Source organism: Eriocheir sinensis, chromosome 61, assembly GCF_024679095.1.
Source record: "Eriocheir sinensis breed Jianghai 21 chromosome 61, ASM2467909v1, whole genome shotgun sequence".
In the NCBI taxonomy this organism is placed as follows: Eukaryota; Metazoa; Arthropoda; class Malacostraca; order Decapoda; family Varunidae; genus Eriocheir; species Eriocheir sinensis.
Window position 1 is genome coordinate 9,786,590 of NC_066569.1, and position 15,000 is coordinate 9,801,589.

The 15,000-nt window shown below is 44.3% G+C and overlaps 1 protein-coding gene across 7 annotated transcripts in view; it reads right to left on the reverse strand.

Moving 5' to 3' along the window:
- Positions 1–5,702: 5,702 nt before the first annotated feature.
- The window catches only part of LOC126986413 (lachesin-like), a 105,790-nt gene continuing 96,492 nt past the window's right edge, over positions 5,703–15,000 (reverse strand). For 3 of the 7 annotated variants that reach the window (XM_050842559.1, XM_050842553.1, XM_050842556.1), the window contains 6 exons: positions 13,755–13,944; positions 12,741–12,869; positions 12,134–12,253; positions 11,379–11,555; positions 6,846–9,694; positions 5,703–6,572 (listed from right to left, as the gene is read on the reverse strand). In XM_050842559.1, the coding sequence (XP_050698516.1) occupies positions 9,216–9,694; positions 11,379–11,555; positions 12,134–12,253; positions 12,741–12,869; positions 13,755–13,944 (1,095 nt within the window). In that variant the 3' untranslated portion in view covers positions 5,703–6,572; positions 6,846–9,215. The remainder of the gene's footprint in view (positions 6,573–6,845; positions 9,695–11,378; positions 11,556–12,133; positions 12,254–12,740; positions 12,870–13,754; positions 13,945–15,000) is intronic. The other 4 variants (XM_050842555.1, XM_050842558.1, XM_050842554.1 and 1 more) reach the window with 4 other exon arrangements.

The window sequence follows — 15,000 nt, forward strand, 5'->3', positions numbered from 1 at the left end:
CTCTCTCATCGCAAGCGTGACCGTTTTCTATGACCCTTATCTCTCTTTATATCTTAAGTTTATGTGTGTATATATACGTATGGCTTAAGTCTAGGATACAGGAGGTTTCTTGAGTGTGGTATTTATTGATTTGCCGAGCTCTCAAGGCGTTTGCAATCCCCTAAACGCTGTAAAAGAGGTGGAATTCAGGCCTCTTGAAGACACCTTATATTGTTACTTCAAGAGGTGGCAGCATTCCGACCTCTTGCAGACTCCTTGTGCTCTTGTGTTCCCTTATTTCTTACCCTCGCTAGCTGTGATATGTGAAGTAGAAACAAGACGTGAGTAATATTATGAGGGGGGGCGGGGGTTGTTGTGTTAATCCTATCCGTTGTGAGAAATGTCGAACTCAATCCCTTCATATGTACAGGGAAAGGAATCGGAACACCTATGACCTACGTTAAAAAGGGTTATGTGTGAGTGTATATATATTGCCCTGATGTGTACCTGTAAATGTGCACACACCTATACGTACATGCACTGACACCCACCCACACGTACACACATACATACATACATACACACGAATATATACAACAACATACAAACACCCTAATTTATGTATACATTGGGACACTAGATTAGGAGAGCTTCGCGTACACACACACACACACACACACACACACACACACACACACACACACACACGTACCTGACCCGCCTCCTGTGTGAGTTTACCTGAGACGGGGGGGCTGAGGGGGGAGGGAAGGAGAGGTTTTGGGGGTGAAGGGGAGGGTTAGGAGCTGGAGGGGGCAGTTAGGAAGGGAGGGGTGAAGGGGTGTGAGGGGTAGGAAAAGGATGGGGTTAGAAGGGAGGAGGGATTAAGAAGGGCAGGGGTTGGGGAAGTGGGGTTAGGGGAGGGGCTAAGGGTGGTTAGGAAGGGTAAGGGTTAGGGGCAGTAATGGGGGTAAGAGGAATGGGATTAGGAAAGGAAGGGAAAGGGGGTTAGGAGGGGGTGGTAAGGGGAATGTGGGGAGGGTAAGAGGATGGGGTTAGGAAAGGGGAGGGAGATAGGGGTAAGGAAGGAGGTGGGGTTGAGGGAGGGTGGTAAGGGGATGTAGGGAGGGTGAGAGGGCTAGGGTTAGGAAAGGGGAGGGAGATAGGGGGTAAGGAAGGGAGTGGGGTTAGGGGAGGGGGTGGTAAGGGGGATGTAGGGGAGGGGTGAGAGGGATGGAGTTAGGAAAGGGAAGGGAAAGAAAGGGGGTAAGTTAGGAGGTGGGGTTAGGGGAGGGGGATGGCGGGGGGCATGATGGGAGGGGTGAGAGAGATGGGGTTAGGAAAGGGAAGGGAAAGAAAGGGGGTAAGTTAGGAGGTGGGGTTAGGGGAGGGGAATGGCGGGGGGCATGATGGGAGGCCTAATCTAACGTTATCATTATTTATTGTGTGCGGCGCGGGAGGCTTGACCGAGGGCTGTCCTTTGATAATAATAACAATAATAATAATAATAATAATAATAATAATAATAATAATAATAATAATAATAATAATAATAATAATAATAATGGTAATTCGGATAGTGACGAGGGATGAAATAATGTGACCCCGTTGAGAAAAATAAATGCTCGTGGGTTGTATTGTGTTCTCTTTACGTTGGCAACACTGATAATGGTGAATGATAATAGATAATAACTACTACTACTACTACTACTACTACTACTACTACTACTACTACTACTACTACTACTACTACTACTACTACTACTACTGCAAATAATAACTAACAAAACACCCACACAGACTAACGATAACACATGCGATTTTTTTCTATTTTCCTATTCTTTTTTTTCCTTAAACAAACCCACAACAGCGAAAGAATGACAAGATGAGAGAATAATAACATAACAAACATAACAAAACGAAGAAGAACGAATAACAGAGGAATAACAATTGGTTCAGTTAATAATTCTTCTACTTTCCTCTTCTTTTTCCTAAGCACACGCTCACAGAAGCAAAAGAATAACAAGATAACTAACGAGTACTTTTATATTCCTCTTCTTTTCCTTCCTAAACACACCCACAAAACCAAAAGAATAACAAGATAACTAACGAGTACTTTTATATTCCTCTTCTTTTCCTTCCTAAACACACTCACAAAACCAAAAGAATAACAAGATAACTAACGAGTACTTTTATATTCCTCTTCTTTTCCTTCCTAAACACACTCACAAAATGAAAAGAATGAGAAGATAACAAAGGATTTTTTTTATTTTCCTCTTCTTTTTCTAAACACACCCACAAAACGAAACTAACAAGATAACATACAATAACTTCTATGTCCCTCTTCTGTTCCTTCCTAAACACACCCACCAAAGGAAAGAATGCAGGAAATACACAATATCTTTACGCTTTTTCCCCTTTTTTCCTCTTCTTTCTCCTTCCTTCATACTATTTCTTCTGCCTTCCTTTCTTCCCTTTTTCCTAAACACACCCACGAGAACAAAAGAATAACAAGAATACAATAGAATAACAGAAGAAACATCGAGATCGCGACAAAGAATAACAAATAACAATAGAATAACAAGCTCACACAATTTTCCTATCCAGTTTTCACCTTTTTCCTGTAAACAGACCCATAAAAAAACAAAAGAAGAACGAGAAAACATACGATTACTTCTATAGCTATTACTCTTCTTATTTTTCCTAAACAAACCCATTAAACAATAGTATAAACAATAAAATAAAACAATAGAATAACTGGCTCACTCAACATCTCTTTACTTTCCATTCTTTTCCCTCCTCCTTTCCCTTCCTTTCCCTCCCTCGTGTCAGCGTTCGGCCAAGTCCCCGCGCCGCTGTGTGAACCTGACAATCATCTGAGGTATATATGGGCGTGGCCGGGCCGTGGGGGTGGGTGGGTGGGGGGCACGTCAGCCACGGTGGGGGGGGAAGGGGCCCAAGGGTAGGTGTGTGGGTGTGACGTCACTAGACTAAGACCCGACTTCGATCCTCCTTAGGGGTTCTGATCTCTTTATAGAGTTTTTGTGTTCAAGGAGGCTTAGATTTGACACTGATTCCCTTTATGTGGGTTCTGATCCTCTTAGATAGGTTTTAATCACTTTATGCTCAGCTTTTTGTGTTCAAGGATTTTTAAATTTCACAGCTGATCCTTTTAATGGGTTTTGATCTCCTTATGTTCAGTTTTTGTGTTCAAGGAGGCTTAGATTTGACACTGATTCCCCTTATATGGGTTCTGATCCTCTTAGTAGATAGGTTTTAATCACTTTATGCTCACTTTTTTTTATTGTTCAAGGAGGTTTAGATTCGCTGTAGTTTCGTCAATGATACTCTTAAATTAGTTCTGATCTCATTATGTTCAGTTTATTGCGCTGAAGGAGGTTTATTTTCATCTTTGAGTTCTGATATCTTTGTTATCTTTTTTTTTAATGTTCAATGAGGTTTAGATTCGTCACTGATTCCCCATATATAGGTTCTGATCTTTTTTTCTCTTTTTACGTTCAACCTATAGTGGCGGTAAGCTTTCTTGACGGGTCCTGGTGGTCGGCCCTGGCCCGTTAATGGCGCGGGCAATTATTTTGGAGTGGCGCCATCTTGCTTGGCTCATGCTGCCCCTCGCAACTCCATTTGATCCTTTTGAGAGAGATTCGCCAGAGTCCGGGTTGATAGGCGGCCATTAGGAGAACCACTCGGCAATGACTGAACACTTATCAGCTTGTAGAGGCGGGCGGGACACCTAGACGCCGAGCCCGCACACTGACCACTCATCCACCGCCTACCAACCCACGCCTACGTTGTTATTGTGGCACTGTGGGTGTTTCAAGTCTGTTTTCTTTCTTGATTCTTTTAAAATGTTCTGATCTCATTAAGCTCTTTTACCGTGAAATTATGTGGTTTCAGGAAGATTTAGATTCAGCATTGATTCCTTAAAATGGGTTCTGATTTCAATATTTATTTTTTGTATTGTGGGTTTAAATTGCATGATTGATCCTCTTACATGGGTTCAGATTTCATTATGTTCCTCTCACTGTGACTGTGTGGGTTTTCAAGGAGGTTTAAATCTGGTACTGATGCTTTCTAGTGGGTTCCGATTTCACTGTTGTTTGGTATTGTGGGTTTTAATTACATGATTGATCCTCTTATATGGGTTCAGATTCCATAATGTTCAACTTGTGGCATTGTGGGTTTTCAAGGTTTAGATCTGCTACCGATGCTTTCTAGTGGGTTCCAATATCACTGTTGTTTGGTATTGTGGGTTTTAATTGCATGATTGATCCTCTTATATGGGTTCAGATTCTATAATGTTCAACTTGTGGCATTGTGGGTTTTCAAGGTTTAGATTTGCTGTCAATCCTCCTCAGTGGGTTCTGGTCTCAATCTGTTCAGTTTCTGTATTTCCTTATCATTCTGGCGTTATGGGAAGTTAAGCAGGATTGGATTCTCTTTCTTACTTGTGGGCTTGGATTGTGATATTTATTCTGTATTTGACTTTTTTTCTTGTTATTTGTAAGGTTATTTTCTCACTGAACTAAATTTTTACTCTCACACAATTTTCGTTTTTTTTTTTTTCTCATTTAATTTTTACTTTCTCTTTTTTTTCTAATTTTATTTTCTCACAATTTTCTCTTTTTTTCTGTCATGCCAGTCTTCAATTTTACCGTTTCTTCTATTTTCTTATTTTATTTTTACTTTCACACAATTTTCGTTTTTTTTTCTCATTTAACTTTTACTTTTCTTTTTTTTTCTAATTTTATTTTCTCACAATTTTCTCTTTTTTTCTGTCATGCCAGTCTTCAGTTTTACCGTTTCTTCTATTTTCTTATTTTATTTTTACTTTCACACAATTTTCGTTTTTTTTTTCTCATTTAACTTTTATTTTCTCTTTTTTTTCTAATTTTATTTTCTCACAATTTTCTCTTTTTTTCTGTCATGCCAGTCTTCAATTTTACTTTCACACAATTTTCGTTTTTTTCTCGTTTAACTTTTCTTTTTTTCCTTCTAATTGTCATACCGTTTTTTTTTTATCTATTTTTGTCCATTTTTTTATTTTCTCATAATTTTCTTTTTTTTCTCATTTAACTTTTCTTTTCTTTTTTCCTTCTAATTGTCATACCGTTTTTTTTATCTATTTTTGTCCATTTTTTTTATTTTCTCACAATTTTCTTTTTTTTCTCATTTAACTTTTACTTTCTTAATTCTTTTCTAATTGTCACGCCATTTTTTTATGTAGATTTTGTTCATTTTTTTATTTTCTCATAATTTTCTTTTTTTTTCTCATTTAACTTTTACTTTCTTAATTCTTTTCTAATTGTCACGCCATTTTTTTATGTAGATTTTGTCCATTTCTTTTATTTTCTCACAATTTTCCTTTTTTTTCTATGTAACGCCATTCTTCAATTACTTATACTATTACTTCTATTACTTCTATTTCTACTTTCACACTGTTTTTTCTCTTTTTGTCTATCTCTATTTTTCTATTTTCATCTTTATTTGTCTTTTCTTTGGCTTCTATTTCTGTTATTTTCTCACTGAACATTTATTTACTTTCACAATCCTCTTTTGACTTTTTATCTTTTCATTTCTTTTCTTTCTCTTTTCTCTATCTTTCCTATTTCACGCTTTCTTTTTCCTTTATCAATTTTCTCTTTTCATCGTTTACTCTTTCTTTCACATTTGTCTTCCTTTCTTTCTTTTTTTCCATATTTCCATTAATTTTTTTCATTCTGTCTTTCCACAATTATTTCTTTATTCATTCCCTCTTTCCCTCTTTTCTCTATGTATTTTTTTCTTTCTTCTTCTTTCTTCTTTCTCTCTTCCCAGCTTCGTATTTCTCCTTTTCATTTTTCCTTCTCTTATTCCATGTATATTCTCCTTACTTTCTATCTATCTTTCTGTTTTTTCTCTCTTCCCAGCTTCGTGTTTCTCATTTTCATTTTTCCTTCTCTTATTCCATGTATGTTCTCCTTTCTTTCTATCTATCTATCTCTTTTTTCTCTCTTCCCAACTTCATTCTTCTTTTCATATTTCCCTTCCCTCATGCCATCTTTTTTTTCTCCTTTCTCTCTTTCATTTTTACCACACGACACAAAAATTCTCGTTTTCTAAGACCGGCACTACACATTCTCTCGTTTTCTACCAGTTTTCACCTCAAACGGACACCAACCAGCCACTCCCTCATCCCGTTTTCTATTCCCCTTCAACCCTTACTATAGAGAACAAACTGAATATGGAAACCGAGGCAAATTTCTCCCTCCTGCAAGATGGTCTCGATTTCCACCACCAAGATTATTAAGGAGAAACCTCTTAATGACTCACTCCCCGTTTTCTATTCCCCTTCAACCCTTACTATAGAGAACAAACTGAATATGGAAACCGAGGCAAATTTCTCCCTCCTGCAAGATGGTCTCGATTTCCAACACCAAGATTATTAGGGAGAAACCACTCAATGACTCACTCCCCGTTTTCTATTCCCCTTCAACCCTTACTATAGAGAACAAACTGAATATGGAAACCGAGGCAAATTTCTCCCTGCTGCAAGATGGTCTCGATTTCCAACACCAAGATTATTAGGGAGAAACCTCTGACTCGCTCCCCGTTTTCTATTCCCCTTCAACCCTTACTATAGAGAACAAACTGAATATGGAAACCGAGGCAAATTTCTCCCTGCTGCAAGATGGTCTCGATTTCCACCACCAAGATTATTAAGGAGAAACCACTCAATGACTCACTCCCCGTTTTCTATTCCCCTTCAACCCTTACTATAGAGAACAAACTGAATATGGAAACCGAGGCAAATTTCTCCCTCCTGCAAGATGGTCTCGATCTCCAACACCAAGAGATTGAGGAGAAACCGTTCAATGACTCACTCCCCGTTTTCTATTCCCCTTCAACCCTTACTATAGAGAACAAACTGAATATGGAAACCGAGGCAAATTTCTCCCTCCTGCAAGATGGTCTCGATTTCCAACACCAAGATTATTAAGGAGAAACCTCTTAATGACTCACTCCGCGTTTTCTAGTCTCCCTCAGCCCTTACTAAAAGAGAACAGAAGAGAACAAAAAGGATTACCATAGACCCAAGCTACCTGACAGAACCCAACACAAACCGATAGAACCCGATAGATACTCAAATGAACCCGAAAAACCGATAAATCCAGCAGAACCCGATATCAACCCGACTAAAATCGATAGAACCCGACATATGAACCGTCAGAACCCTCTCAGAACACAAAAACTATCCAACAGAACCAGATATCAACCCGACTAAAATCGATAGAACCCGACATATCAACCGACAGAACCTTCTCAGAACACAAAAACTATCCAACAGAACCCGACCGGAACTTGACAGAACCCGCAAAAAGCAACAAAACGCAATAGAACCCAACAGAACCCCCCAAAACAACTCCCAACAGAAATTGACAGAACGAATCACTGGGAAGGAAAATTTGCAGAAAGGAAAAAAAAGAAAAAAAGAACTCAACAGACGGTATTGGATCTACAAGCAGCGCCACATTCGACCACCCCGAGAACTATCAGAGAGGTGCTATTTTTCCTAGTGAGCTCGGTATCTTATTTTCTATTTCAGGATTCTGGTATACAAGTTATTTTCTCGAAGGCAAATGTCCAAAAATTGTGCCTGGTGGTCGGACAAAGAATATATTTTACTCATTGCTACACTTATAAAACTCATCTGGATTTTTTTGTCTTTTGCGAAACTATTCTTTTTCATCTATTTCTACATTGTCTTCTTATCCTCATCTCCTCTATCCTTCTTCATCTCCCTTCCTCGTTTTATCTCCCTTTCTTCCATTCTTCTTCTTCATCTCCCTTTCTTCCATCCTTCTTCTTCATCTCCCTTCCTTGTTTTATCTCCATTTCTTCCATCCTTCTTCTTCATCTCCCTTCCTCGTTTTATCTCCCTTTCTTCCATTCTTCTTCTTCTTCTTCATCTCCCTTCCTCGTTTTATCTCCCTTTCTTCCATTTTTCTTCTTCTTCATCTCCCTTCCTTGTTTTATCTCCCTTTCTTCCATTCTTCTTCTTCATCTCCCTTCCTTGTCTTATCTCCCTTTCTTCCATTCTTCTTCATCTCCCTTCCTTGTCTTATCTCCCTATCTTCCATTCTTCTTCTTCATCTCCCTTCCTTGTTTTATCTCCCTTTCTTCCATTCTTCTTCTTCATCTCCCTTCCTTGTCTTATCTCCCTTTCTTCCATTCTTCTTCTTCATCTCCCTTTCTCGCCTAATCTCCCTTTCTTCCATTCTTCTTCTTCTTCATCTCCCTTCCTTGTTTTATCTCCCTATCTTCCATTCTTCTTCTTCTTCATCTCCCTTCCTCGTTTTATCTCCCTTTCTTCCATTCTTCTTCTTCATCTCCCTTCCTCGTTTTATCTCCCTCTCTTCCATTCTTCTTCTTCTAATCTCCCTTTCTTCCATTCTTCTTCTTTATCTCCCTTCCTCGTTTTATCTCCCTCTCTTCCATTCTTCTTCTTCTAATCTCCATCCTTCCTTTCCTCTTCTTCATCCTATTCCTTCTTTTCTCTTCACTCAACAATCTTCCCTTTTTCCTTTTACGTCAAACCTTCCCATCCCACTCTCCAGTTTCCCCGTTTTCCTTTCCATTCTCCTTCCCTCTTTTCCTCTTTCTTTCCTTTCTCTTCCTATTCATCCATTCTTTTCCTCTCCCATTTTCATAATTTTTAATCTTTTGCTTTCTTCTCTCCAAGTAAATGGTGGAGCGTCGCCCTTGCCATGGAGACGCACGCGAGGGCCATCTATAGCCTGAACAGAACCCAAGAACGCTGAACAGAACCCGAGACGAAAGAACTGGATAGCGTAGTGAGGGAGGGGAAGAGGGGAAGAGGTAGTGGTAGAGGTAGTGATTGTAGTAGTGGTGGTGGAAGGGGTGGTGTTGTGTGTTGGTGTTGAGATAGATAGATAGATAGATAGATAGAGGGAGAAAGAGAGGAAAAGAAAGAGCGAGACAGAAACAGAGAAAGCAAAGAGAAAACAGATAAAAAACAGATGAGACAAAGAGAAAACAGGAAAAAAACAGAGAAAACAAAGAGAAAAACAGAAGAAAAACAGAGAAAAACAATCAGAAAACAAGAAAAACAAAGAAAACAATCAGAAAACAGAAGAAAAACAGAGAAAAACAAATAAAACAAACAAAAAAAACACGAAAAACAAAAAAAACGAGAAAAAAAAAACACCCTCACTAACTTAGCCCCAAACACCATCACTACCACCACCACCACTACCACCACCACCCATCACCACCACCACCAGGAAACACACCACCACCACACACCCCCTCGCCACCCCCACCCCCACACCCCCCCACCCCCTCCAACCCCTAACCAACAAGAAATCCAACGCCGACGAGGACGCAGACGAGGCCCCAGACGAGACATCATACTCCTTCCCCTCCGACAACCAGTTACTCCCCCCACCAGTAGCTCCTGACGTGGGGGGGAGGGGGCCGGGGCTGTAGTGGTGGGGGTGGGTGAGCCAGGGACCACTCGCCGACCCCTCCGTCAAGTCGCTTCTAAACAGGTCCTTCTCGGAGATGTCTAGCGATCCCTGGTCGAGGCCGGGGGAGGACAATCGACCAGCCTCGTCCTCGTCCTCCACTCTGTTGGTCTCGATGTAGCTTGGGACGAGGCGTGGAGGTGGCGGTGTGGTGGTGGGGGGGGCGATGTCTGTGGGACGGGGGGAGATGTTAGTGAGTGGGGAGTGGGGAGAGTGTAAGTGGGAGGAGAAAGGAGGAGAAGGGAGTGAGGAAATGAGAAAGGAAGGAGAAATAAAGTCGAGGGAGAGAGAAAGATAAATTGAAGAATGAGAGGAAAGTGGAAGAATGAAAACAGGAGAGTGGAAGAATGAGAATAAGAAGTGGAAGAAGAAGAAGAAGAAGAAGAAGAAGAAGAAGAAGAAGAAGAAGAAGAAGAAGAAAGGGAATTGTGAGGAGAACAGGAAAAAAGGAGAGAGAGAAAGGGGAAAATGAGGAAAAGGTGAGAGAAAGAAAGGGAGGGAGCGGAGGAATGAGAGAGGAAAGTAGAAGAATGAGAGAGATGAGGTGGAATGAGGAGGAGAAGTGGAAGAAGGAGAGGAAGTGGAGAAAAAACAGAGAGAGAAAGAGAGAGACGAGGCAGATTAAAGAAATACATGAAGAATGGAGGCATCTCTCTCTCTCTCTCTCTCTCTCTCTCTCTCTCTGAAATGGGAGAGAGAGAGAGAGAGAGAGGGGGGGGGAGCTAAGAAGTAGAGATATAGGAGAATGGGCGTATTGGAAGGGAAACTAAGGTACACACACACACACACACACACACACACACACACACACACACACACACACACACGCACACACACAGTATAATTATGTTGTCACGGTGGTTTGTCGAGTCTGTCAGCGTGGAATGGAACGTCATCTCTCTCTCTCTCTCTCTCTCTCTCTCTCTCTCTCTCTCTCTCTCTCTTTTCCCTCCAACCTTTATTTTTTCCTCTTTTCCCTTTTCCTTCCTCCCTTTCTCCTTCTCTCTATAATTTATCATCTCTTTTCCTCCTTTTCCTTTCTCTTCCTCCTTCCCTTTTCCCTTTTCCTTCTCTCCACATTACCACCTCCTCCACTTTTTTCCCCCTTCCATCCCTCTTCCACTCCAATCCACTCCTGTTCCACCTTCGCGCGTTGATCGATCCATCTCTTTTCTTTCCCCTTCTTTTTCTCTTCATTCCCTCCCTCTTCTAATCTCCATCGCTTCCATCTTTATCATCCTCCTCCTATCTTCTCATTCATCCATTCATCCATCCTTCTCTCCCCCATTTCCACCCATTTCTCCTCCATTTCCAGCTCCCCCCTCCATCTTCTTCCTCCCCTTTCCTCATCTCCTTTCGTTTTCCTTCTTCTTTTCTATCCTCACTATCTACTACCTCTTCTTCTTCCCATATCTTCCTATCACACTATCCCTTTCCTTCTTCTTTTCTACATCTCTTCTATTCTTCTACTTTATCTCCCCTTTCTCTTTTTTTTCTCCATCTTTCTTCTTTTCTTCTTTATCTTCCCTTCTTCTTTTTATCTCCATCTTTTTAATCCTTCTTCTTCATCTCCCTTCCTCTTCTTATCTCCATCTCTTTAATCCTTCTTCTTCATCTCCCTTTTCTCTTCTTTCCTCCCTTTCTTCCATCCTTCTTCTTCCTCTCCCCTTCCTCTTCTATCCTCCCTCTCTTCCTCCCTTCTTCTTCATCTATCTCCATCCTTCCCTATCCTCATCTTCATTCCTTTCCCTTCTTTTCTCTCCCTATTATAACTTCCTCCCCTTTTCTCCTTACATCCCACCTCCCCATCACCCCTCCTCGCCCCCCCTTCCCTCCCCGCGTCCCTCCACTTACAGTACACGTTGATGGAAGAGTCCACCTCGCCGATGGAGTTCTTTGCCACGCAGGTGTAGTGTCCGATGTCAGGCGCTGTCAGGTTGTGAATTACGAGCCTCATGTGGACCGCGTAACCTCCGGGCCGCTGATGTTCCTCCGTGACGTTGTACTTCGGCGAGGACATCAACATCTCCTCTGTGGGGGCGAGGGAGTGTTAGTGTGGTGGGGAAGTGTTTTATGGGGGGGGTCATTAGTGTGATGGCCGGTGGAGGGAAGGTTAGTGTGCTGGGGGAGGGGGGGAGAGGTGGTTAGTGTGATGGGGAGGTGTGTGTGGGGGTCGTTAGTGAGTGGGAAGGTGGTTAATGTGATGGGGAGATGTGGAAGGTTGTTAGCGTGATGGGGAGGAAGGATAATGAAGACGGGGAGGGATTTGCGAGCAGGGATAGGTGACAAGAGGGGGAGGGAGGGATAAGGAAGAGAAGGGACGGAGGAAGGGAGGGATAAGTAAGGGAAGGGAGGGAGGAAGAGGAAGGGATGAGTGAAAGAAGAGAGGGGAGGGGAGGAGGGAGGAAAGAAGAAGGAAGAAGAGGGAGGGAGGGAGGGAAGGATGAAAGAAGAAAAAAAAACTCACCACAAAGTTACTGATTCTACTAAAACAACAACAACAACAACAACTACTACTACTACTACTACTACAACTACTACTACCACTATTTCTCTCTCACCACCACTACCACCATCACCACCACCACCACCACCAGCACCTTGCCTACCTTGACTGTTTTGCCAGAAGGTGACGGGCTTAGGCGAGGCCTCCACCTTGCACTCCAGGGTCACGTCCTTGCCATACGGGGAGCCGATCAGCTGGTTGGGCACGTGGATGATGGGGTGGACTGTGGGGAGGCGGGGAGTTACAGGGGGAAGGGGGAAGTAGGGGGAGGAGGGATATATTGATACACCCATACCTTCACATCCATTCCCTACACACACACACACACACACACACACACACACACACACACACACATACACTGATTTTGCTCTCCTCTTCTGTTCCAAAATATACATACATACACACACACACACACACACACACACACACACACACACACACACACACACACACACACACACACACACACACACACACTCATTTTCCTCCCCTTCCTTCTCCCCCCCCTACACACAAACAACCCTATTCCCTTCCATTCCACTCCCCTTCCCTTCACTCCTCCCCCACACACACTACACACCCATCCACAAACACACCCCTTTCTCCTCCCTTCCCCTACCTACACACCCATCCCCCCACCCACAGACACATCCCATCCCCTCTAAATTTCCCCTTCCCCCTCCCCCTCTCCCATACCCCCAACTCACAATGGACATGCAGCAACACCCTCTTGGACACCTGGGGCGGCACGGAGTTCCTGGCGATGCAGAGGTAGGCGCCCATATCATCCCTGGAAACGCGCGTCAGCTCCAGCACCTCGCCTTCCCAGGACTCCACTGCAGGGGTGAGGGGGTGGGGGGAGATGTAGGTGGACAGGTGTAAGCATGGGGGGAGTGGGGGGAGGTGGACAGGTGTACGGAGAGGGGAGACAGGTGTACGGAGAAGAAGAGACGGGTGAGCAGGTGTAAGGAGAGGCGAAAGAGACAGAAGGGGAGGAAATGATGTTAGACAGGTGAACGGGAGGGGGGGGGGGAGGTGGACAGGTGTATGGAGAGGGACAGAAAGGGAGAGAGTAGTTGAATAGGTGAAAGAAATCCCTAGCAATTCCCTTCAATCCCCACCGATCTCCTGCAATCCCCAATGATCCCCTTCAATCCCGACTAATCCCTTGCATTCCCCACTAATTCCAAGCAAACTCCACTAATCCCCTTCAATCCCAATCAATCTAGATCACTCCTCACGAATCCACACCAATCCTCTTCAATTCCCCACCAATCCTCCTCACTTCTCTTCACTCCTTTCCACTCCCCACTAATCCCCTTCAACCCCAAGCAATGCCCACCAATCCATATCAATCTTAGTCACTCCCCTTCAATCCCCACTAATCCTCATCAATCCCAACCAATCCTCTTCAATCCCCACCAATCCCCCTCACTTCTCTTCACTCCTCTCCACTCCCCACTAATCCCCCATCAAACCCAAGCAATGCCCACCAATCCATATCAATCCTAATCACTCCCCTTCAATCCCCACTAATCCTCATCAATCCCAACCAATCCCTTCACTCCCCAATAACCCCCACCTCCCCACCAATCCCCATAATCCCCACACATATCAATCCTAATCACTCCCCTTCAATCCCCACTAATCCTCAGCAATCCCAACCAATCCCTTCACTCCCCAATAACCCCCACCTCCCCACCCCTAATCCCCACACGTACCCGCCTTGGTGATGATGCCATTGTTGACCATGAAGGCGTTGGAGTCCTCCCGAACCCAGGTGATGGTGGGGGGCGGGTGACCCCTCGCCACGCAACGCAGGGCCGCGCGCTCCCCCTCCGTCGCCACCACGTCCCCGGAGCTGAGGGCGTCGTCAATCTCTGGGGGGCGCAGGACCTCCAGGAACCCCATCTGACGGAGGGGAGAGGGGTGAGGGGCGGGGTGATTGGGTGTGTGGTGGTGGGTGAAGGAAAGTGAATGGGGTGAGGAAAAAAGTGGATGGGGAGTGATGGGGTGAAAGAGTAGTTCCTTCTTTTATCCTCCCCCTCATTAATACACATGGCAAAGCTCCCCCCTCACCCCTCTTTACCCTCACCCCAATGCCACACACTACTCCCCATCACCCCCATACCCTATCCCCCCTCATCCTCACCCCTCATCCCCAAAACACACGCTAATATAACCCCCCCATTACCCTGTACCCCCTCCTCACCCACACCTCACCCCACACCCCAAAACACTCCCGGGTACACACACAAATGTTATCCCCCACAAACCCTACACCCCTCTTCCTCACCCCCACCAACCCCAACCAAAAGCTTTAGGAAAACACACAAACATAACTCCCCACTACCCCCCGCCCCTCCTCCTCACCCCCCACCCCCCCTCACCCCAACCAAAAGCTTCTGGAAAACACAACACAGAAACAATACCCAAGTGCTGACCTTCCCCCCTTCCTCCTCTTCCACCCCCCGCCCCCCCTCGCCCCCCCCCCGCCCCCCACAACTCATCAGGCGCCAACTTCAGCGCGAGGTGGTAAATAGTGTCCCCGGCCACCATCAGAATCATAAATGAAACCATAAAGTTATAATTGCAGCGAGAGAGAGAGAGAGAGAGAGAGAGAGAGATCTGGTGGGGGGTGGAGGGGAGTGGACACAGCTGCGATTACCACCACCACCACCACCACTACCACTGCCACCGTCACCAACAACAACCACCACCACCACCGTCCAGTCTTCCAGCCAGACAGACATCACCCTCCACTCTTCCACCACCTCCTCCCCCCTCAGTTCCTTCCTCCACTACCACCTTCAGCACCCTCATCACCTCCTCCCTCTCCACCCCCCCCCTCTCTCTTCCCAACTCCCCATACACATAATTTCTCACCCAGTTAAGTCCATTCCCTTAAGCTCCCCCCCCCCCCCATAGAAGGGCTTTATTCTAAGTGTAAAGCCCATATTCTCTTTA